Source organism: Lasioglossum baleicum, unplaced genomic scaffold (genome assembly GCF_051020765.1).
Source record: "Lasioglossum baleicum unplaced genomic scaffold, iyLasBale1 scaffold0031, whole genome shotgun sequence".
Lineage (NCBI taxonomy): Eukaryota > Metazoa > Arthropoda > Insecta > Hymenoptera > Halictidae > Lasioglossum > Lasioglossum baleicum.
In genome coordinates, this window is record NW_027469091.1 from 831,720 (window position 1) to 856,739 (window position 25,020).

The 25,020-nt window shown below is 39.4% G+C and overlaps 1 protein-coding gene across 1 annotated transcript; it reads left to right on the plus strand.

Annotated features, from left to right (window-relative positions):
• The first annotated feature begins 18,148 nt into the window (after nucleotides 1-18,148).
• Nucleotides 18,149-23,488, plus strand: LOC143219490 (uncharacterized). The gene has a single exon (XM_076445438.1). It carries the CDS (start codon nucleotides 18,149-18,151, stop codon nucleotides 23,486-23,488), a length of 5,340 nt encoding a protein of 1,779 aa, XP_076301553.1.
• The last annotated feature ends 1,532 nt before the right edge of the window (nucleotides 23,489-25,020 follow it).

Below are 25,020 nucleotides of genomic sequence, written 5' to 3' on the forward strand. Positions count from 1 at the left end.
TCTAGATCAATAGCTATTTTCGAAGAAAAAGATTAAAACCAATTTTAGTAAAATCCAATTAGGCAAAGTTGGTTACATTGTGATCACAAATAAGTAACCAAAAATTAGAAAGGCAAAAGTTTATAAACAAATTAGGACCTCGAGTTTGATCTATTTTGAACATAAAATTTAAAATCAATTTTAGTAAAATCTAGATAGACAATAGTGTTTAAAATGCAAATACAAGTAGCCGACCAAAAATTAGCTAAGTGAAAAGTTGAAAAATAAAACAGAAATTCGACTGATCTATTTTGAAGAGAAAGTTCAAAATCAATTCTAGTAAAATCCGATTAGACAAAGTTATTTGCACTGTGTCACGAGCCAGGGCCGCGAGCAGCACGAGTGGCCGGCGAAGGGTTATTACCCTAGGAGTATGATATAAATTTGTTAGTTAAGGAACGCGGACGAACCCAATGCGAAATTGAGGAGCCGCTAGGATTATTGACAGCGAGGACGAACCTGGCGCGAAGTCAGGGAGCCTCTAGGAATGGAGTCAAACGCAGACGAACCCGATGCAAAACCGGGGAGCTGCTAGGAGGTTGTATAATAGCACAGACGAACCTGATGCGAAATCAGGGAGCTGTTAGGATGAGGACGAACCCAATGCAAAACTGGGGAGCCGCTAGGTTGGATAAATCTCTGTTCGGACAATTGGAATGTCGCGAAAGAGCCTGATGGTTAATCAGGGAATTGCTAGGATAATTAGTAAGCCTCGTAACTAGTATAATTTAATTGATACAATCCGAGCGGTAAGATTGTATCATGTGGGGACGTTCAATCACTTGGTTAGGATATTGGACGATAATTATGGGTTTAATGAATTTGAGTTAATTATCAAAGAAGACAAATATATTCTTACTATAGAGTTTCGTTCTACAAGTGTACTTGTGTCGCGAATGAACTGAATTTAGAATAGGAAAGAAATTGAAAGGTGATATTACCTAAGCTAAGACGCACGGTGTTGACGCACCGGCAATGCGGGGGACTCGGAGCAACCTTGTCACTGCCTAACAGATTTTAGACCGAACTCGCGGAATCTGTACGGTTAAACTTTGATTCAAAAGGAACGAACGTCCGATCTCACTGGTAGTTGACTTCCGAGATGCAGCACGACGCGACACTATTCGTGATTACGACAGTACTAGCCCACGAGAGTAGAAATGTAAGGGCTTATATAGCCCTGCAATGACGGATGGTACTTGTCAGTACCCTTCAAGTGAACATTCGTATTTTGTCAACGACCAGTTGGTCGTGCGTACGTTTGGGCCCTAAACTAACCTAAACAATTATGTAGATTTATCTAGGACGGTTTCTGCCAGAGATGATATTGAACACCTGTTCGTCATCCGTAACAACTGTGATAGCAAATAAGTAATCAAAAATTAGACAGGTAAAAAGCTTGAATATAGGGTAGGAATTCGACTTTGCTCTATCTTGAAAATAAAATTTAAAATGAATTTTAGTAAAATCTAGTTAGACAATAGGATTTAAAATGCAACTACAAGTAGGCTACCGAAAATTAGCTGGGTGAGAAGTTGTAAAAGAAAACAGTAAGTCAACGGATCTATTTTGAAGAGAAATTTTAAAATCGATTTTAGAAAAATCTGATTAGACAAAGTAATTTACACTGTGATCACAAGTAAGTAACCAAAAATTAGAAACGCAAAAGTTAAAAACAAATTGGGATTTCGACTGTAATTTATTTTGAAAATAAAATTGAGAATCAATTTTTAGTAAAATCTGGATACACAATAGTGCCTAAAATGCAAATACAAGTAGGCTACCAAAAATTAGCTAGGTGAGAAGTTGTAAAATACAACAGTAAGTCGACTGATCTATTTTGAAGAGAAAGTTTAAAATCAATTTTAGTAAAATCTTATTAGACAAAGTTATTTACATTGCGACTGCAAGTAGGTAACCAAAAATTGGACAGGTAAAAGCTTAAATATAGAGTAGGAATTCGGCTTTGATCTATTTTGGAAATAAAATTCAAAATTAATTATAATAAAATGTTGTTAGGCAATACTATTTAAAAGCAAATACAAGTAGGCTACCAAATAAAAAAAAAAATTATTAGAAAATTGTAAAATAAAGCAGAATTGCGACTGAATAAAATTCAAAATCAATTTTAGTAAAACCTAATTAGGCAAAGATATCTACGCTGTGATCACAAGAAAGTAACCAAAAAGTAGACAGGTAAAAGTCTAAAATAAAGTAGGAATTCGACTGGGATCTCTCTACTTTGAAAATAAAATCTAAAATAAATTCACCAAAAACCAGTTAGACAATATTATTTACAATGCTGTCACAAGCAAGTAACCAAAAAGTAGACAGGTAAAAGCTTAAATATAGAGTAGGAATCCGACTTTGGTCTATTTTGAAAATAAAATTTAAAATCAATGGTAGTAAAATCTAGTTAGGCAATATTATCTAAAAAAGCAAATACAAGTAGGCTACCAAAAATTAGATGTAAAGTAAATCAGAAATGCGACTGATCTAGATCAATAGCTATTTTCGAAGAAAAAAATTAAAACCAATTTTAGTAAAATCCAATTAGGCAAAGTTGGTTACATTGTGATCACAAATAAGTAACCAAAAATTAGAAAGGCAAAAGTTTAAAAACAAATTAGGACCTCGAGTTTGATCTATTTTGAACATAAAATTTAAAATCAATTTTAGTAAAATCTAGATAGACAATAGTGTTTAAAATGCAAATACAAGTAGCCGACCAAAAATTAGCTAAGTGAAAAGTTGAAAAATAAAACAGAAATTCGACTGATCTATTTTGAAGAGAAAGTTCAAAATCAATTCTAGTAAAATCCGATTAGACAAAGTTATTTGCACTGTGTCACGAGCCAGGGCCGCGAGCAGCACGAGTGGCCGGCGAAGGGTTATTACCCTAGGAATATGATATAAATTTGTTAGTTAAGGAACGCGGACGAACCCAATGCGAAATTGAGGAGCCGCTAGGATTATTGACAGCGAGAACGAACCTGACGCGAAGTCAGGGAGCCTCTACGAATGGAGTCAAACGCAGACGAACCCGATGCAAAACCGGGGAGCTGCTAGGAGGTTGTATAATAGCACAGACGAACCTGATGCGAAATCAGGGAGCTGTTAGGATGAGGACGAACCCAATGCAAAACTGGGTCGCCGCTAGGTTGGATAAATCTCTGTTCGGACAATTGGAATGTCGCGAAAGAGCCTGATGGTTAATCAGGGAATTGCTAGGATAATTAGTAAGCCTCGTAACTAGTATAATTTAATTGATACAATCCGAGCGGTAAGATTGTATCATGTGGGGACGTTCAATCACTTGGTTAGGATATTGGACGATAATTATGGGTTTAATGAATTTGAGTTAATTATCAAAGAAGACAAATATATTCTGACTATAGAGTTTCGTTCTACAAGTGTACTTGTGTCGCGAATGAACTGAATTTAGAATAGGAAAGAAATTGAAAGGTGATATTACCTAAGCTAAGACGCACGGTGTTGACGCACCGGCAATGCGGGGGACTCGGAGCAACCTTGTCACTGCCTAACAGATTTTAGACCGAACTCGCGGAATCTGTACGGTTAAACTTTGATTCAAAAGGAACGAACGTCCGATCTCACTGGTAGTTGACTTCCGAGATGCAGCACGAAGCGACACTATTCGTGATTACGACAGTACGAGCCCACGAGAGTAGAAATGTAGGGGCTTATATAGCCCTGCAATGACGGACGGTACTTGTCAGTGCCCTTCAAGTGAACATTCGTATTTTGTCAACGACCAGTTGGTCGTGCGTACGTTTGGGCCCTAAACTAACCTAAACAATTATGTAGATTTATCTAGGACGGTTTCTGCCAGAGATGATATTGAACACCTGTTCGTCATCCGTAACAACTGTGATAGCAAATAAGTAATCAAAAATTAGACAGGTAAAAAGCTTGAATATAGGGTAGGAATTCGACTTTGCTCTATCTTGAAAATAAAATTTAAAATGAATTTTAGTAAAATCTAGTTAGACAATAGGATTTAAAATGCAACTACAAGTAGGCTACCGAAAATTAGCTGGGTGAGAAGTTGTAAAAGAAAACAGTAAGTCAACGGATCTATTTTGAAGAGAAATTTTAAAATCGATTTTAGAAAAATCTGATTAGACAAAGTAATTTACACTGTGATCACAAGTAAGTAACCAAAAATTAGAAACGCAAAAGTTAAAAACAAATTGGGATTTCGACTGTAATTTATTTTGAAAATAAAATTGAGAATCAATTTTTAGTAAAATCTGGATACACAATAGTGCCTAAAATGCAAATACAAGTAGGCTACCAAAAATTAGCTAGGTGAGAAGTTGTAAAATACAACAGTAAGTCGACTGATCTATTTTGAAGAGAAAGTTTAAAATCAATTTTAGTAAAATCTTATTAGACAAAGTTATTTACATTGCGACTGCAAGTAGGTAACCAAAAATTGGACAGGTAAAAGCTTAAATATAGAGTAGGAATTCGGCTTTGATCTATTTTGGAAATAAAATTCAAAATTAATTATAATAAAATGTTGTTAGGCAATACTATTTAAAAGCAAATACAAGTAGGCTACCAAATAAAAAAAAAAATTATTAGAAAATTGTAAAATAAAGCAGAATTGCGACTGAATAAAATTCAAAATCAATTTTAGTAAAACCTAATTAGGCAAAGATATCTACGCTGTGATCACAAGAAAGTAACCAAAAAGTAGACAGGTAAAAGTCTAAAATAAAGTAGGAATTCGACTGGGATCTCTCTACTTTGAAAATAAAATCTAAAATAAATTCACCAAAAACCAGTTAGACAATATTATTTACAATGCTGTCACAAGCAAGTAACCAAAAAGTAGACAGGTAAAAGCTTAAATATAGAGTAGGAATCCGACTTTGGTCTATTTTGAAAATAAAATTTAAAATCAATGGTAGTAAAATCTAGTTAGGCAATATTATCTAAAAAAGCAAATACAAGTAGGCTACCAAAAATTAGATGTAAAGTAAATCAGAAATGCGACTGATCTAGATCAATAGCTATTTTCGAAGAAAAAAATTAAAACCAATTTTAGTAAAATCCAATTAGGCAAAGTTGGTTACATTGTGATCACAAATAAGTAACCAAAAATTAGAAAGGCAAAAGTTTAAAAACAAATTAGGACCTCGAGTTTGATCTATTTTGAACATAAAATTTAAAATCAATTTTAGTAAAATCTAGATAGACAATAGTGTTTAAAATGCAAATACAAGTAGCCGACCAAAAATTAGCTAAGTGAAAAGTTGAAAAATAAAACAGAAATTCGACTGATCTATTTTGAAGAGAAAGTTCAAAATCAATTCTAGTAAAATCCGATTAGACAAAGTTATTTGCACTGTGTCACGAGCCAGGGCCGCGAGCAGCACGAGTGGCCGGCGAAGGGTTATTACCCTAGGAATATGATATAAATTTGTTAGTTAAGGAACGCGGACGAACCCAATGCGAAATTGAGGAGCCGCTAGGATTATTGACAGCGAGAACGAACCTGACGCGAAGTCAGGGAGCCTCTACGAATGGAGTCAAACGCAGACGAACCCGATGCAAAACCGGGGAGCTGCTAGGAGGTTGTATAATAGCACAGACGAACCTGATGCGAAATCAGGGAGCTGTTAGGATGAGGACGAACCCAATGCAAAACTGGGTCGCCGCTAGGTTGGATAAATCTCTGTTCGGACAATTGGAATGTCGCGAAAGAGCCTGATGGTTAATCAGGGAATTGCTAGGATAATTAGTAAGCCTCGTAACTAGTATAATTTAATTGATACAATCCGAGCGGTAAGATTGTATCATGTGGGGACGTTCAATCACTTGGTTAGGATATTGGACGATAATTATGGGTTTAATGAATTTGAGTTAATTATCAAAGAAGACAAATATATTCTGACTATAGAGTTTCGTTCTACAAGTGTACTTGTGTCGCGAATGAACTGAATTTAGAATAGGAAAGAAATTGAAAGGTGATATTACCTAAGCTAAGACGCACGGTGTTGACGCACCGGCAATGCGGGGGACTCGGAGCAACCTTGTCACTGCCTAACAGATTTTAGACCGAACTCGCGGAATCTGTACGGTTAAACTTTGATTCAAAAGGAACGAACGTCCGATCTCACTGGTAGTTGACTTCCGAGATGCAGCACGAAGCGACACTATTCGTGATTACGACAGTACGAGCCCACGAGAGTAGAAATGTAGGGGCTTATATAGCCCTGCAATGACGGACGGTACTTGTCAGTGCCCTTCAAGTGAACATTCGTATTTTGTCAACGACCAGTTGGTCGTGCGTACGTTTGGGCCCTAAACTAACCTAAACAATTATGTAGATTTATCTAGGACGGTTTCTGCCAGAGATGATATTGAACACCTGTTCGTCATCCGTAACAACTGTGATAGCAAATAAGTAATCAAAAATTAGACAGGTAAAAAGCTTGAATATAGGGTAGGAATTCGACTTTGCTCTATCTTGAAAATAAAATTTAAAATGAATTTTAGTAAAATCTAGTTAGACAATAGGATTTAAAATGCAACTACAAGTAGGCTACCGAAAATTAGCTAGGTGAGAAGTTGTAAAAGAAAACAGTAAGTCAACGGATCTATTTTGAAGAGAAATTTTAAAATCGATTTTAGAAAAATCTGATTAGACAAAGTAATTTACACTGTGATCACAAGTAAGTAACCAAAAATTAGAAACGCAAAAGTTAAAAACAAATTGGGATTTCGACTGTAATTTATTTTGAAAATAAAATTGAGAATCAATTTTTAGTAAAATCTAGATACACAATAGTGCCTAAAATGCAAATACAAGTAGGCTACCAAAAATTAGCTAGGTGAGAAGTTGTAAAATACAACAGTAAGTCGACTGATCTATTTTGAAGAGAAAGTTTAAAATCAATTTTAGTAAAATCTGATTAGACAAAGTTATTTACACTGTGATCACAAGTAAGTAACCAAAAATTAGAAATGCAAAAGTTAAAAACAAATTGGGATTTCGACTGTAATTTATTTTGAAAATAAAATTGAGAATCAATTTTTAGTAAAATCTAGATACACAATAGTGCCTAAAATGCAAATACAAGTAGGCTACCAAAAATTAGCTAGGTGAGATGTTGTAAAATACAACAGTAAGTCGACTGATCTATTTTGAAGAGAAAGTTTAAAATCAATTTTAGTAAAATCTTATTAGACAAAGTTATTTACATTGCGACTGCAAGTAGGTAACCAAAAATTGGACAGGTAAAAGCTTAAATATAGAGTAGGAATTCGGCTTTGATCTATTTTGGAAAGAAAATTCAAAATTAATTATAATAAAATGTAGTTAGGCAATACTATTTAAAAGCAAATACAAGTAGGGTACCAAATAAAAAAAAAAATTATTAGAAAATTGTAAAATAAAGCAGAATTGCGACTGAATAAAATTCAAAATCAATTTTAGTAAAACCTAATTAGGCAAAGATATCTACGCTGTGATCACAAGAAAGTAACCAAAAAGTAGACAGGTGAAAGTCTAAAATAAAGTAGGTATTCGACTGGGATCTCTCTACTTTGAAAATAAAATCTAAAATAAATTCACTAAAATCCAGTTAGACAATATTATTTACAATGCTGTCACAAGCAAGTAACCAAAAAGTAGACAGGTAAAAGCTTAAATATAGAGTAGGAATCCGACTTTGGTCTATTTTGAAAATAAAATTTAAAATCAATGGTAGTAAAATCTAGTTAGGCACTATTATCTAAAAAAGCAAATACAAGTAGGCTACCAAAAATTAGATGTAAAGTAAAGCAGAAATGCGACTGATCTAGATCAATAGCTATTTTCGAAGAAAAAAATTAAAACCAATTTTAGTAAAATCCAATTAGGCAAAGTTGGTTACATTGTGATCACAAATAAGTAACCAAAAATTAGAAAGGCAAAAGTTTAAAAACAAATTAGGACCTCGAGTTTGATCTATTTTGAACATAAAATTTAAAATCAATTTTAGTAAAATCTAGATAGACAATAGTGTTTAAAATGCAAATACAAGTAGCCGACCAAAAATTAGCTAAGTGAAAAGTTGAAAAATAAAACAGAAATTCGACTGATCTATTTTGAAGAGAAAGTTCAAAATCAATTCTAGTAAAATCCGATTAGACAAAGTTATTTGCACTGTGTCACGAGCCAGGGCCGCGAGAAGCACGAGTGGCCGGCGAAGGGTTATTACCCTAGGAATATGATATAAATTTGTTAGTTAAGGAACGCGGACGAACCCAATGCGAAATTGAGGAGCCGCTAGGATTATTGACAGCGAGAACGAACCTGACGCGAAGTCAGGGAGCCTCTACGAATGGAGTCAAACGCAGACGAACCCGATGCAAAACCGGGGAGCTGCTAGGAGGTTGTATAATAGCACAGACGAACCTGATGCGAAATCAGGGAGCTGTTAGGATGAGGACGAACCCAATGCAAAACTGGGGAGCCGCTAGGTTGGATAAATCTCTGTTCGGACAATTGGAATGTCGCGAAAGAGCCTGATGGTTAATCAGGGAATTGCTAGGATAATTAGTAAGCCTCGTAACTAGTATAATTTAATTGATACAATCCGAGCGGTAAGATTGTATCATGTGGGGACGTTCAATCACTTGGTTAGGATATTGGACGATAATTATGGGTTTAATGAATTTGAGTTAATTATCAAAGAAGACAAATATATTCTGACTATAGAGTTTCGTTCTACAAGTGTACTTGTGTCGCGAATGAACTGAATTTAGAATAGGAAAGAAATTGAAAGGTGATATTACCTAAGCTAAGACGCACGGTGTTGACGCACCGGCAATGCGGGGGACTCGGAGCAACCTTGTCACTGCCTAACAGATTTTAGACCGAACTCGCGGAATCTGTACGGTTAAACTTTGATTCAAAAGGAACGAACGTCCGATCTCACTGGTAGTTGACTTCCGAGATGCAGCACGAAGCGACACTATTCGTGATTACGACAGTACGAGCCCACGAGAGTAGAAATGTAGGGGCTTATATAGCCCTGCAATGACGGACGGTACTTGTCAGTACCCTTCAAGTGAACATTCGTATTTTGTCAACGACCAGTTGGTCGTGCGTACGTTTGGGCCCTAAACTAACCTAAACAATTATGTAGATTTATCTAGGACGGTTTCTGCCAGAGATGATATTGAACACCTGTTCGTCATCCGTAACAACTGTGATAGCAAATAAGTAATCAAAAATTAGGCAGGTAAAAAGCTTGAATATAGGGTAGGAATTTGACTTTGCTCTATCTTGAAAATAAAATTTAAAATGAATTTTAGTAAAATCTAGTTAGACAAAAGGATTTAAAATGCAACTACAAGTAGGCTACCGAAAATTAGCTAGGTGAGAAGTTGTAAAAGAAAACAGTAAGTCAACGTATCTATTTTGAAGAGAAATTTTAAAATCGATTTTAGAAAAATCTGATTAGACAAAGTAATTTACACTGTGATCACAAGTAAGTAACCAAAAATTAGAAACGCAAAAGTTAAAAACAAATTGGGATTTCGACTGTAATTTAGTTTGAAAATAAAATTGAGAATCAATTTTCAGTAAAATCTAGATACACAATAGTGCCTAAAATGCTAATACAAGTAGGCTACCAAAAATTAGCTAGGTGAGAAGTTGTAAAATACAACAGTAAGTCGACTGATCTATTTTGAAGAGAAAGTTTAAAATCAATTTTAGTAAAATCTGATTAGACAAAGTTATTTACACTGTGATCACAAGTAAGTAACCAAAAATTAGAAATGCAAAAGTTAAAAACAAATTGGGATTTCGACTGTAATTTATTTTGAAAATAAAATTGAGAATCAATTTTTAGTAAAATCTAGATACACAATAGTGCCTAAAATGCAAATACAAGTAGGCTACCAAAAATTAGCTAGGTGAGATGTTGTAAAATACAACAGTAAGTCGACTGATCTATTTTGAAGAGAAAGTTTAAAATCAATTTTAGTAAAATCTTATTAGACAAAGTTATTTACATTGCGACTGCAAGTAGGTAACCAAAAATTGGACAGGTAAAAGCTTAAATATAGAGTAGGAATTCGGCTTTGATCTATTTTGGAAAGAAAATTCAAAATTAATTATAATAAAATGTAGTTAGGCAATACTATTTAAAAGCAAATACAAGTAGGGTACCAAATAAAAAAAAAAATTATTAGAAAATTGTAAAATAAAGCAGAATTGCGACTGAATAAAATTCAAAATCAATTTTAGTAAAACCTAATTAGGCAAAGATATCTACGCTGTGATCACAAGAAAGTAACCAAAAAGTAGACAGGTGAAAGTCTAAAATAAAGTAGGTATTCGACTGGGATCTCTCTACTTTGAAAATAAAATCTAAAATAAATTCACTAAAATCCAGTTAGACAATATTATTTACAATGCTGTCACAAGCAAGTAACCAAAAAGTAGACAGGTAAAAGCTTAAATATAGAGTAGGAATCCGACTTTGGTCTATTTTGAAAATAAAATTTAAAATCAATGGTAGTAAAATCTAGTTAGGCACTATTATCTAAAAAAGCAAATACAAGTAGGCTACCAAAAATTAGATGTAAAGTAAAGCAGAAATGCGACTGATCTAGATCAATAGCTATTTTCGAAGAAAAAAATTAAAACCAATTTTAGTAAAATCCAATTAGGCAAAGTTGGTTACATTGTGATCACAAATTAGTAACCAAAAATTAGAAAGGCAAAAGTTTAAAAACAAATTAGGACCTCGAGTTTGATCTATTTTGAACATAAAATTTAAAATCAATTTTAGTAAAATCTAGATAGACAATAGTGTTTAAAATGCAAATACAAGTAGCCGACCAAAAATTAGCTAAGTGAAAAGTTGAAAAATAAAACAGAAATTCGACTGATCTATTTTGAAGAGAAAGTTCAAAATCAATTCTAGTAAAATCCGATTAGACAAAGTTATTTGCACTGTGTCACGAGCCAGGGCCGCGAGAAGCACGAGTGGCCGGCGAAGGGTTATTACCCTAGGAATATGATATAAATTTGTTAGTTAAGGAACGCGGACGAACCCAATGCGAAATTGAGGAGCCGCTAGGATTATTGACAGCGAGAACGAACCTGACGCGAAGTCAGGGAGCCTCTACGAATGGAGACAAACGCAGACGAACCCGATGCAAAACCGGGGAGCTGCTAGGAGGTTGTATAATAGCACAGACGAACCTGATGCGAAATCAGGGAGCTGTTAGGATGAGGACGAACCCAATGCAAAACTGGGGAGCCGCTAGGTTGGATAAATCTCTGTTCGGACAATTGGAATGTCGCGAAAGAGCCTGATGGTTAATCAGGGAATTGCTAGGATAATTAGTAAGCCTCGTAACTAGTATAATTTAATTGATACAATCCGAGTGGTAAGATTGTATCATGTGGGGACGTTCAATCACTTGGTTAGGATATTGGACGATAATTATGGGTTTAATGAATTTGAGTTAATTATCAAAGAAGACAAATATATTCTTACTATAGAGTTTCGTTCTACAAGTGTACTTGTGTCGCGAATGAACTGAATTTAGAATAGGAAAGAAATTGAAAGGTGATATTACCTAAGCTAAGACGCACGGTGTTGACGCACCGGCAATGCGGGGGACTCGGAGAAACCTTGTCACTGCCTAACAGATTTTAGACCGAACTCGCGGAATCTGTACGGTTAAACTTTGATTCAAAAGGAACGAACGTCCGATCTCACTGGTAGTTGACTTCCGAGATGCAGCACGAAGCGACACTATTCGTGATTACGACAGTACGAGCCCACGAGAGTAGAAATGTAGGGGCTTATATAGCCCTGCAATGACGGACGGTACTTGTCAGTACCCTTCAAGTGAACATTCGTATTTTGTCAACGACCAGTTGGTCGTGCGTACGTTTGGGCCCTAAACTAACCTAAACAATTATGTAGATTTATCTAGGACGGTTTCTGCCAGTGATGATATTGAACACCTGTTCGTCATCCGTAACAACTGTGATAGCAAATAAGTAATCAAAAATTAGACAGGTAAAAAGCTTGAATATAGGGTAGGAATTCGACTTTGCTCTATCTTGAAAATAAAATTTAAAATGAATTTTAGTAAAATCTAGTTAGACAATAGGATTTAAAATGCAACTACAAGTAGGCTACCGAAAATTAGCTAGGTGAGAAGTTGTAAAAGAAAACAGTAAGTCAACGGATCTATTTTGAAGAGAAATTTTAAAATCGATTTTAGAAAAATCTGATTAGACAAAGTAATTTACACTGTGATCACAAGTAAGTAACCAAAAATTAGAAACGCAAAAGTTAAAAACAAATTGGGATTTCGACTGTAATTTATTTTGAAAATAAAATTGAGAATCAATTTTTAGTAAAATCTGGATACACAATAGTGCCTAAAATGCAAATACAAGTAGGCTACCAAAAATTAGCTAGGTGAGAAGTTGTAAAATACAACAGTAAGTCGACTGATCTATTTTGAAGAGAAAGTTTAAAATCAATTTTAGTAAAATCTTATTAGACAAAGTTATTTACATTGCGACTGCAAGTAGGTAACCAAAAATTGGACAGGTAAAAGCTTAAATATAGAGTAGGAATTCGGCTTTGATCTATTTTGGAAATAAAATTCAAAATTAATTATAATAAAATGTTGTTAGGCAATACTATTTAAAAGCAAATACAAGTAGGCTACCAAATAAAAAAAAAAATTATTAGAAAATTGTAAAATAAAGCAGAATTGCGACTGAATAAAATTCAAAATCAATTTTAGTAAAACCTAATTAGGCAAAGATATCTACGCTGTGATCACAAGAAAGTAACCAAAAAGTAGACAGGTAAAAGTCTAAAATAAAGTAGGAATTCGACTGGGATCTCTCTACTTTGAAAATAAAATCTAAAATAAATTCACCAAAAACCAGTTAGACAATATTATTTACAATGCTGTCACAAGCAAGTAACCAAAAAGTAGACAGGTAAAAGCTTAAATATAGAGTAGGAATCCGACTTTGGTCTATTTTGAAAATAAAATTTAAAATCAATGGTAGTAAAATCTAGTTAGGCAATATTATCTAAAAAAGCAAATACAAGTAGGCTACCAAAAATTAGATGTAAAGTAAATCAGAAATGCGACTGATCTAGATCAATAGCTATTTTCGAAGAAAAAAATTAAAACCAATTTTAGTAAAATCCAATTAGGCAAAGTTGGTTACATTGTGATCACAAATAAGTAACCAAAAATTAGAAAGGCAAAAGTTTAAAAACAAATTAGGACCTCGAGTTTGATCTATTTTGAACATAAAATTTAAAATCAATTTTAGTAAAATCTAGATAGACAATAGTGTTTAAAATGCAAATACAAGTAGCCGACCAAAAATTAGCTAAGTGAAAAGTTGAAAAATAAAACAGAAATTCGACTGATCTATTTTGAAGAGAAAGTTCAAAATCAATTCTAGTAAAATCCGATTAGACAAAGTTATTTGCACTGTGTCACGAGCCAGGGCCGCGAGCAGCACGAGTGGCCGGCGAAGGGTTATTACCCTAGGAATATGATATAAATTTGTTAGTTAAGGAACGCGGACGAACCCAATGCGAAATTGAGGAGCCGCTAGGATTATTGACAGCGAGAACGAACCTGACGCGAAGTCAGGGAGCCTCTACGAATGGAGTCAAACGCAGACGAACCCGATGCAAAACCGGGGAGCTGCTAGGAGGTTGTATAATAGCACAGACGAACCTGATGCGAAATCAGGGAGCTGTTAGGATGAGGACGAACCCAATGCAAAACTGGGGAGCCGCTAGGTTGGATAAATCTCTGTTCGGACAATTGGAATGTCGCGAAAGAGCCTGATGGTTAATCAGGGAATTGCTAGGATAATTAGTAAGCCTCGTAACTAGTATAATTTAATTGATACAATCCGAGCGGTAAGATTGTATCATGTGGGGACGTTCAATCACTTGGTTAGGATATTGGACGATAATTATGGGTTTAATGAATTTGAGTTAATTATCAAAGAAGACAAATATATTCTTACTATAGAGTTTCGTTCTACAAGTGTACTTGTGTCGCGAATGAACTGAATTTAGAATAGGAAAGAAATTGAAAGGTGATATTACCTAAGCTAAGACGCACGGTGTTGACGCACCGGCAATGCGGGGGACTCGGAGCAACCTTGTCACTGCCTAACAGATTTTAGACCGAACTCGCGGAATCTGTACGGTTAAACTTTGATTCAAAAGGAACGAACGTCCGATCTCACTGGTAGTTGACTTCCGAGATGCAGCACGAAGCGACACTATTCGTGATTACGACGGTACGAGCCCACGAGAGTAGAAGTGTAGGGGCTTATATAGCCCTGCAATGACGGACGGTACTTGTCAGTACCCTTCAAGTGAACATTCGTATTTTGTCAACGACCAGTTGGTCGTGCGTACGTTTGGGCCCTAAACTAACCTAAACAATTATGTAGATTTATCTAGGACGGTTTCTGCCAGAGATGATATTGAACACCTGTTCGTCATCCGTAACAACTGTGATAGCAAATAAGTAATCAAAAATTAGACAGGTAAAAAGCTTGAATATAGGGTAGGAATTCGACTTTGCTCTATCTTGAAAATAAAATTTAAAATGAATTTTAGTAAAATCTAGTTAGACAATAGTGCCTAAAATGCAAATACAAGTAGGCTACCAAAAATTAGCTAGGTGAGAAGTTGTAAAATACAACAGTAAGTCGACTGATCTATTTTGAAGAGAAAGTTTAAAATCGATTTTAGAAAAATCTGATTAGACAAAGTAATTTACACTGTGATCACAAGTAAGTAACCAAAAATTAGAAACGCAAAAGTTAAAAACAAATTGGGATTTCGACTGTAATTTATTTTGAAAATAAAATTGAGAATCAATTTTTAGTTAAATCTGGATACACAATAGTGCCTAAAATGCAAATACAAGTAGGCTACCAAAAATTAGCTAGGTGAGAAGTTGTAAAATACAACAGTAAGTCGACTGATCTATTTTGAAGAGAAAGTTTAAAATCAATTTTAGTAAAATCTTATTAGACAAAGTTATTTACATTGCGACTGCAAGTAGGTAACCAAAAATTGGACAGGTAAAAGCTTAAATATAGAGTAGGAATTCGGCTTTGATCTATTTTGGAAATAAAATTCAAAATTAATTATAATAAAATGTTGTTAGGCAATACTATTTAAAAGCAAATACAAGTAGGCTACCAAATTAAAAAAAAAAATTATTAGAAAATTGTAAAATAAAGCAGTATTGCGACTGAATAAAATTCAAAATCAATTTTAGTAAAACCTAATTAGGCAAAGATATCTACGCTGTAATCACAAGAAAGTAACCAAAAAGTAGACAGGTAAAACTCTAAAATAAAGTAGGAATTCGACTGGGATCTCTCTACTTTGAAAATAAAATCTAAAATAAATTCACCAAAAACCAGTTAGACAATATTATTTACAATGCTGTCACAAGCAAGTAACCAAAAAGTAGACAGGTAAAAGCTTAAATATAGAGTAGGAATCCGACTTTGGTCTATTTTGAAAATAAAATTTAAAATCAATGGTAGTAAAATCTAGTTAGGCAATATTATCTAAAAAAGCAAATACAAGTAGGCTACCAAAAATTAGATGTAAAGTAAATCAGAAATGCGACTGATCTAGATCAATAGCTATTTTCGAAGAAAAAAATTAAAACCAATTTTAGTAAAATCCAATTAGGCAAAGTTGGTTACATTGTGATCACAAATAAGTAACCAAAAATTAGAAAGGCAAAAGTTTAAAAACAAATTAGGACCTCGAGTTTGATCTATTTTGAACATAAAATTTAAAATCAATTTTAGTAAAATCTAGATAGACAATAGTGTTTAAAATGCAAATACAAGTAGCCGACCAAAAATTAGCTAAGTGAAAAGTTGAAAAATAAAACAGAAATTCGACTGATCTATTTTGAAGAGAAAGTTCAAAATCAATTCTAGTAAAATCCGATTAGACAAAGTTATTTGCACTGTGTCACGAGCCAGGGCCGCGAGCAGCACGAGTGGCCGGCGAAGGGTTATTACCCTAGGAATATGATATAAATTTGTTAGTTAAGGAACGCGGACGAACCCAATGCGAAATTGAGGAGCCGCTAGGATTATTGACAGCGAGAACGAACCTGACGCGAAGTCAGGGAGCCTCTACGAATGGAGTCAAACGCAGACGAACCCGATGCAAAACCGGGGAGCTGCTAGGAGGTTGTATAATAGCACAGACGAACCTGATGCGAAATCAGGGAGCTGTTAGGATGAGGACGAACCCAATGCAAAACTGGGGAGCCGCTAGGTTGGATAAATCTCTGTTCGGACAATTGGAATGTCGCGAAAGAGCCTGATGGTTAATCAGGGAATTGCTAGGATAATTAGTAAGCCTCGTAACTAGTATAATTTAATTGATACAATCCGAGCGGTAAGATTGTATCATGTGGGGACGTTCAATCACTTGGTTAGGATATTGGACGATAATTATGGGTTTAATGAATTTGAGTTAATTATCAAAGAAGACAAATATATTCTTACTATAGAGTTTCGTTCTACAAGTGTACTTGTGTCGCGAATGAACTGAATTTAGAATAGGAAAGAAATTGAAAGGTGATATTACCTAAGCTAAGACGCACGGTGTTGACGCACTGGCAATGCGGGGGACTCGGAGCAACCTTGTCACTGCCTAACAGATTTTAGACCGAACTCGCGGAATCTGTACGGTTAAACTTTGATTCAAAAGGAACGAACGTCCGATCTCACTGGTAGTTGACTTCCGAGATGCAGCACGAAGCGACACTATTCGTGATTACGACAGTACGAGCCCACGAGAGTAGAAATGTAGGGGCTTATATAGCCCTGCAATGACGGACGGTACTTGTCAGTGCCCTTCAAGTGAACATTCGTATTTTGTCAACGACCAGTTGGTCGTGCGTACGTTTGGGCCCTAAACTAACCTAAACAATTATGTAGATTTATCTAGGACGGTTTCTGCCAGAGATGATATTGAACACCTGTTCGTCATCCGTAACAACTGTGATAGCAAATAAGTAATCAAAAATTAGACAGGTAAAAAGCTTGAATATAGGGTAGGAATTCGACTTTGCTCTATCTTGAAAATAAAATTTAAAATGAATTTTAGTAAAATCTAGTTAGACAATAGGATTTAAAATGCAACTACAAGTAGGCTTCCGAAAATTAGCTACGTGAGAAGTTGTAAAAGAAAACAGTAAGTCAACGGATCTATTTTGAAGAGAAATTTTAAAATCGATTTTAGAAAAATCTGATTAGACAAAGTAATTTACACTGTGATCACAAGTAAGTAACCAAAAATTAGAAACGCAAAAGTTAAAAACAAATTGGGATTTCGACTGTAATTTATTTTGAAAATAAAATTGAGAATCAATTTTTAGTAAAATCTAGATACACAATAGTGCCTAAAATGCAAATACAAGTAGGCTACCAAAAATTAGCTAGGTGAGAAGTTGTAAAATACAACAGTAAGTCGACTGATCTATTTTGAAGAGAAAGTTTAAAATCAATTTGTTCGCGATCGCGTGAACGTTCGAGGTTGTATCCTCGTCACGCGCCGCTCTCTCTCTTCGTCGTGACGTCAGCCGCCGACCGCTCTCATAGCGAACCGTGGTAAGAATCCGCGTTACCCCGTTTCCCCCTTTAGGGTCTATCGATCGTGTCCCAATCACCGATCGCTAATTATCGGATGATCCTTAAGGACCAATCCGCGATCCCGATGACGTGAATCCAGCTCGGTTTACGAAGTCTCCGCGAGTCTTGTCGGCTCTTTACGCTCATTACGCTTGTACAAGGAACACAATTCAGAATACAGTCCACTTCTACTCATTGTTATCGTTCTTTATTTCTAAAGTTTAACTTCGCGCACAGCGCTGTGCGATTCCGGCGCCTCCTCCATCACGTATCGTTCGGTCGTCGATCGTTTCCGATACATAAAAGTGGTCCTTCGAGCCGGATTCGAAGTTAGAGTAAACGGCAAATTTCGGAGTTCACACGTGCTCTCTCAAGATGGCGGACTTCCACCGGCAAGCCATGCTGCAACGGACGATCCTGCGGACAGTTGAGAATTTTCGAAAGATCGGGAAAGCCAACCTCACAATCAGCAAAGTTCAAGCGCGACTCTCTTCTCTCGAAAACGCTTGGACTGCGTTCAGTGATGGCCACGTGCAGCTGCTCACCAATGTACCTGAGGAAGACCACCCGACTGTATCTTATTTCGCGGACGACCACTTCCAGACAACTGAGGATACTTACATCAGCTCCAGGGATGTTCTACTGGACGCCCTCGATAACCTGGGGTCACACGTGAGTCCAACATTGCATTCTCCGGACAACTCCTCCACGAGTCTACTCAAGCCTTCCGTCGCGCTTGCGCATCTTCCTCGCGTACCGTTAGCTCCGTTTAGCGGCGACCCAAACGAATGGGAGTCATTTCGAGATCGGTTCAAGTCGCTTATCATGTCAAATCGCGAATTAACGGATTTCATGCGCATGCATTATTTAGTGTCGTCGCTTACAGGGCCCGCGCTCGAAGCCCTCGGAAACATTCCGATAACCGCCGACAACTTTTCGACAGCGTGGCGCACTCTGACTACGCGATTCGAGAGCAAACGTCGACTGATTAAAATGCATTTGTCGAATCTGATCGATTTACCAGCGGTTGAGCGCGAATCTGCAGTCGATCTGCACTCTTTGATTGATCGAGCGAACGTAGCGAACACATCACTGTCGAAACTGGATCGCTCTCCAGAAGAATTGTGGACGGATATGTTAGTTCTTTTAGTATCGCGAAAACTTGATCCAGTTACGTCGAAAGCCTGGTGCATCGCTTCATCTCAGTCCGACACGCCAAAATCATTTACCGAATTAACGACTTTCCTATTCGCTCGTGCGCGTGCGCTCGATGAAATGTCCGTCGAACCCTGCGATTCTGTGACGTCGAAGACGACGTCATGCCCTCGCGTACACGCCGTCACGACCTCGCAATCGTCCGAGCGTCCGAGCGCTTCCTCAGAATTGCGGCGGAGATCAGATAATACGGGAAAGACGAATACTCCGTTTTCGCAATCGTCTTGCCCACTCTGTCATTCACGACACTTTCTGAGTTCATGTCCGCAATACCTAGCCGAATCTCCGGAAAAGCGACGCGAAATTGTAAACCGGCTCTCGCGATGTTATAATTGCCTAAGCGAACGACACGCGGTGTCCGATTGTTCGAGCAAATTCAAATGTCGCGTTTGTCAACAAACTCACCATTCCTCTCTTCACGACGCGTCGAAAAGTCGCGCGAACCTAGTCGATCCGTCCGCGCCCCGCTCTTCACCTCCATTACCGGGCTGCTCTACCGTTGTATCGTTGTCTGCGATGACTCCCCGTCGTCCCCCCTCACTCGTACTCTTGGCGACAGCGAGGCTCAAGATACGTGCTTCGTCAGGCCGTACCACGATAGTAAGAGCTCTCCTTGATCAGGGCTCCGAAGTCACACTTGTCACGGAAAATTTAGCTCAATTGCTTCGTGCAAAAAAGACCCGTAGAAATGTTACGATTTCCGCGGTCGGCGGAGCCCACGTGGAAACTGTGCGATCGTCTGTCGAAATTCACGTGAGTCCAGTCCACTCGACTACTCCGTCGCTGGTCACAACTGCGTTGGTTATGCCAACGTTAACAGCTTATAACGCACAATGCACTGCAGATCCGTCTTCATTCCAACATTTGAAAGATCTTCAGTGGGCAGACCCGGTGCCCACAAATTCCGAGTCCATTCAAATGATCCTCGGAGCAGATCTATATGGCGATGTAATCCTAGACGGGATTCGTAAAGGACGTCAGGGACAACCGATAGCCCAGAATTCAATTTTCGGGTGGGTTATTTCGGGGCCCATTCCATCTTCTTCCGTCGATCGCGACGGTTCCTCCACCACGAACTCTTCCTTTTCGTGTGTAGAAGTTTCATCGTGCAAGAAGAATCGGTCCTCTTCGATCGCATTCTCGCACCACTGCTCTTCCTCTTTGGAGTCGGAGCTGCGTCGGTTCTGGGAGGTGGAAGAACTCCCTCGGTGCTCTCCGCTGTCTTCAACAGAACGACAATGCGAAGAACATTTTATGACCACTCACTCGCGCAATCCAGACGGACGGTTCGTAGTTCGTCTCCCGTTCACTCGCGATCCTCCGCTTGAAATAGGTCACTCTCGGCACTCGGCAGGACGCATACTATTCGCATTGACCAACAAATTCCGCAAAGATACCGAACTCGAACGAGAATACTGCGATTTTATGCGCGAATACGAAGCCCTCGGCCACATGCGACGCGTGACCGCGGAACTCCCCCCGGCCACACAGGCTGTCTACATTCCCCACCATCCTGTATTTCGGCCCGGGAGCGCAACGTCACATTTGCGCGTAGTCTTTAATGCATCAAGCTTGACCTCTAACGGTCACTCGCTCAATGACCTGCTCCTAGCAGGCCCAAAATTACAGACAGACCTGCCGTCTGTAATTCTGAAATGGCGTCATCACCGGTACGTTTACAGTGCTGACGTCGCAAAAATGTATCGACAGATTTTGGTCGATCCTCGCGACGTCAATTTTCAACGCATTCTTTGGCTAGATGCCATTACAAAATCCCCTATCGACCACGTCCTGCTCACGGTCACATACGGCATGACGTGCGCTCCGTTCATTGCGCTTCGAGTCATTCAGCGCCTCCGTGAACTCGAGGGGGCAAATTTCCCTCTTGCGGTGCCCATTCTACGCGATCAGATTTACGTCGACGATGTCCTCTTTGGTGGCGATTCTGTCGAACTTGTCCGCGCGCGCCGCGATCAAGTCGTAGGGCTACTTCGCCGCGGAAAGTTCGAGCTTCGAAAGTGGTCGAGTAACTGCACGGAACTTCTTAGCGACATAGATCCGTCCGACCATGGATTGGCCTGCACCAGGTCATTGGCCGTCGATGACCACGTCAAGGTGCTCGGGATCGGGTGGAATCCGTTGGACGACGCGTTCCAAATTCAATTAAATATCCCGACGACCGTTCCCGAAACAAAGCGAGCGATTTTATCGGCGATTTCGAAAATTTATGATCCGTTGGGCTGGGTGACCCCCGTTACAATCACAGCCAAAATCCTCCTCCAGGATCTCTGGCGTCTGCGCGTCTCCTGGGATGAGGCTCTACAAAATGAAATTCGAGTACGGTGGAATTCCGTTTACACCGGATTAGAATCGCTGAAAGCATTATCGCTGCCTCGCTGGACCGGCCTCGACTCCAGTTCAGGTCCGGTCGAACTGCACGGTTTCTGCGATGCTTCGTCCCACGCATACGCTGCAGTCGTTTATTTGAAGACCACCTCCAAATCCGGTGTGGTCAACGTGTCTCTCTTGGCGAGCAAGTCTAAGGTAGCTCCCATATCCCCCCTAACGATACCGCGCTTAGAATTGTCCGCTGCTCTGCTCCTCGCGCGCCTTCTCGAATTCGTTCGGAATTCCCTAAACGGTCGCCCTCACTCATGTTTTTGCTGGGGTGACTCCACTATCGTGCTTGCATGGCTGCGCGACAGTCCGTCACGTTGGAAAACGTTCGTGGCCCACCGTGTGCACGAAATTCAAATTCGCGCTCCCGACGTCGTTTGGCGCTACGTGCCCTCGGAAGACAATCCGGCCGATTGTGCGTCACGCGGCATACTAGGAGGCGAGCTCGCAGCGCATTCTCTGTGGTGGTCAGGACCTTACTGGCTAGGCTCATCCGAGGAACAATGGCCTTCCGAACCCACGTCAGTTACGCCGATCGACTTGGTCTGTAGGGAGGAAAAGGCTGCGGTGTCCGTGGCTACAGTCACTTCCGAACCTTGGGACTTGTCGTCCAGATATTCGTCGTGGCCGAAACTTCTTCGCGTTACGGGATATCTATTTAAATTCTTGCGCGCTTGTCGCCCACGCCGCTCGCGTTCTCTCGCTCCCTCGACGCCAGGCCGAACTCTGTCGGCCGAGAACTGTGCCGCCGCGCGAATCTTCTGGATCAATTGCATTCAACGCGATTGTTTCCCTTCCGAAGTCGATGCGCTCCGTCAGCGCCGCAGTCTCTCCCCAAAAAGTTCGCTGTTAGCTCTCGATCCGTTCGTCGATGACGACGGAATTCTTCGAGTCGGTGGGCGTCTACGACACGCTCCGGTGGCATTCAGTGTCAAACACCCAATCATACTCGCGTCACACCCATTGGTCAAGCAAATCATCGAGCATGCTCATCTACGCGCCCTACACGCAGGCCTTCAATTGACCCTACATACGCTGCGGCAAACCTTCTGGATACTCCGTGCTCGCAGTTTGGTCAAGAGCACAATTCATGCTTGCGTAGTGTGTGTTCGCGAACGGGCCGCTGTCCCAGCTCAGTTGATGGGCCAACTTCCGACTCCACGCGTCTCCCCTTCGTCCAGATGTTTTTCTCACTGTGGAGTGGATTATGCTGGTCCGTTTCAAATCCGCGCGTCGTCCGGGCGCGGTATTACGTCGCGCAAAGCGTATGTGTCTCTGTTCGTGTGCCTAGCCACGAAGGCAATTCACCTCGAACTAGTATCCGACTATTCCACCCCAGCTTTCATTCGCGCATTTGATCGATTTTGTTCTCGACGTGGAATACCTTGCGCCATGTATTCCGATAACGGGACCACATTCGTCGGCGCGGACCGTGAATTATGTCGAATGTACCGAGCGACCCTACGGAATCCGGACTTTCTAAATAAAACCGCCAGCGACTGTATCGTTTGGCATTTTATTCCCCCCTCCGCACCGCATTTCGGAGGTTTGTGGGAAGCCGGAGTGAAGAGCCTCAAACACCATCTGAGGCGGGTTGTCGGTGCTCGAACCTTTACGTTCGAGGAGTTTAGCACTTTGCTATGCTCCATTGAATGCTGCCTAAATTCGCGACCTCTAGCTCCATTGCGAGACTCCGTGGACGATTTTGATGTCCTCACGCCTGGACACTTCATAATAGGCTCCCCGCTCACGGCACCCCCACAACCGTCCGTCCTCGAACTGTCCGAGAATCGCCTCACGCGTTGGCAGCTCGTCAGATCTGTGACGGAACATTTCTGGAAGCGCTGGGTGAACGACTATTTAAACACCCTCCAGCAGCGAAGCAAGTGGCGACAGGAGCAGCCATCAATCGAACCCGGTCAGCTCGTCTTAATCCGGAACTCCGCGCTTCCCCCGTGCAAATGGGAACTCGGTCGCGTGAAAACCGTGCATCCAGGGGCAGACGGTCGGGTTCGCGTGGTCACCGTCAAGACCTCTTCAACCGAACTGACCCGTCCGATTGTGAAGCTGTGCCCGCTGCCAATTGTTTCCGCTTCTACCTAACTTTGTACAGTCACTCCTGTAGATAAAATTGTATTATCTCGACTCGTTAGTTGAGTTCTGCGTTAGCTTTAAGTTCGCGTGCGCCGAAAATGAAACTTGCGTGGCTGCGCGACGCCACCACTAAAAACCAAACGATAATGATTCCTCTGTAACGACTGTACACGTTCTCGAGTCACTATAGACGATTACGCATTAATTAGGAGCACGAACTACTATAAGCTAGTTTGTATACCGCTCTAGCTGAATGCGAACACTCTTTGTTAGCCGAACGCGGTCTTGGAAAAGGCGTTAGACGGGGAATAGATGTTCGACAGCGAACCTTCGGTTCCAGAGAAGAGTGCTATTCATGTGTGCGTCGTGAGTGTTCGTTTTGCGTCAAACAACAAAATTCTGTATGCGATGCGGCGGCGTTAACTCGTCGCTCTCTTTGAAAGCAACGTTTCAAGGCGGGCGGTATGTTCGCGATCGCGTGAACGTTCGAGGTTGTATCCTCGTCACGCGCCGCTCTCTCTCTTCGTCGTGACGTCAGCCGCCGACCGCTCTCATAGCGAACCGTGGTAAGAATCCGCGTTACCCCGTTTCCCCCTTTAGGGTCTATCGATCGTGTCCCAATCACCGATCGCTAATTATCGGATGATCCTTAAGGACCAATCCGCGATCCCGATGACGTGAATCCAGCTCGGTTTACGAAGTCTCCGCGAGTCTTGTCGGCTCTTTACGCTCATTACGCTTGTACAAGGAACACAATTCAGAATACAGTCCACTTCTACTCATTGTTATCGTTCTTTATTTCTAAAGTTTAACTTCGCGCACAGCGCTGTGCGATTCCGGCGCCTCCTCCATCACGTATCGTTCGGTCGTCGATCGTTTCCGATACACAATTTTAGTAAAATCTGATTAGACAAAGTTATTTACACTGTGATCACAAGTAAGTAACCAAAAATTAGAAATGCAAAAGTTAAAAACAAATTGGGATTTCGACTGTAATTTATTTTGAAAATAAAATTGAGAATCAATTTTTAGTAAAATCTAGATACACAATAGTGCCTAAAATGCAAATACAAGTAGGCTACCAAAAATTAGCTAGGTGAGATGTTGTAAAATACAACAGTAAGTCGACTGATCTATTTTGAAGAGAAAGTTTAAAATCAATTTTAGTAAAATCTTATTAGGCAAAGTTATTTACATTGCGACTGCAAGTAGGTAACCAAAAATTGGACAGGTAAAAGCTTAAATATAGAGTAGGAATTCGGCTTTGATCTATTTTGGAAATAAAATTCAAAATTAATTATAATAAAATGTTGTTAGGCAATACTATTTAAAAGCAAATACAAGTAGGCTACCAAATTAAAAAAAAAAATTATTAGAAAATTGTAAAATAAAGCAGAATTGCGACTGAATAAAATTCAAAATCAATTTAAGTAAAACCTAATTAGGCAAAGATATCTACGCTGTAATCACAAGAAAGTAACCAAAAAGTAGACAGGTAAAACTCTAAAATAAAGTAGGAATTCGACTGGGATCTCTCTACT

Bases quoted from the DNA above. Each gene is read 5' to 3' on its own strand.
- LOC143219490 (XM_076445438.1), top strand. From the start codon at position 18,149: ATGGCGGACTTCCACCGGCAAGCCATGCTGCAACGGACGATCCTGCGG.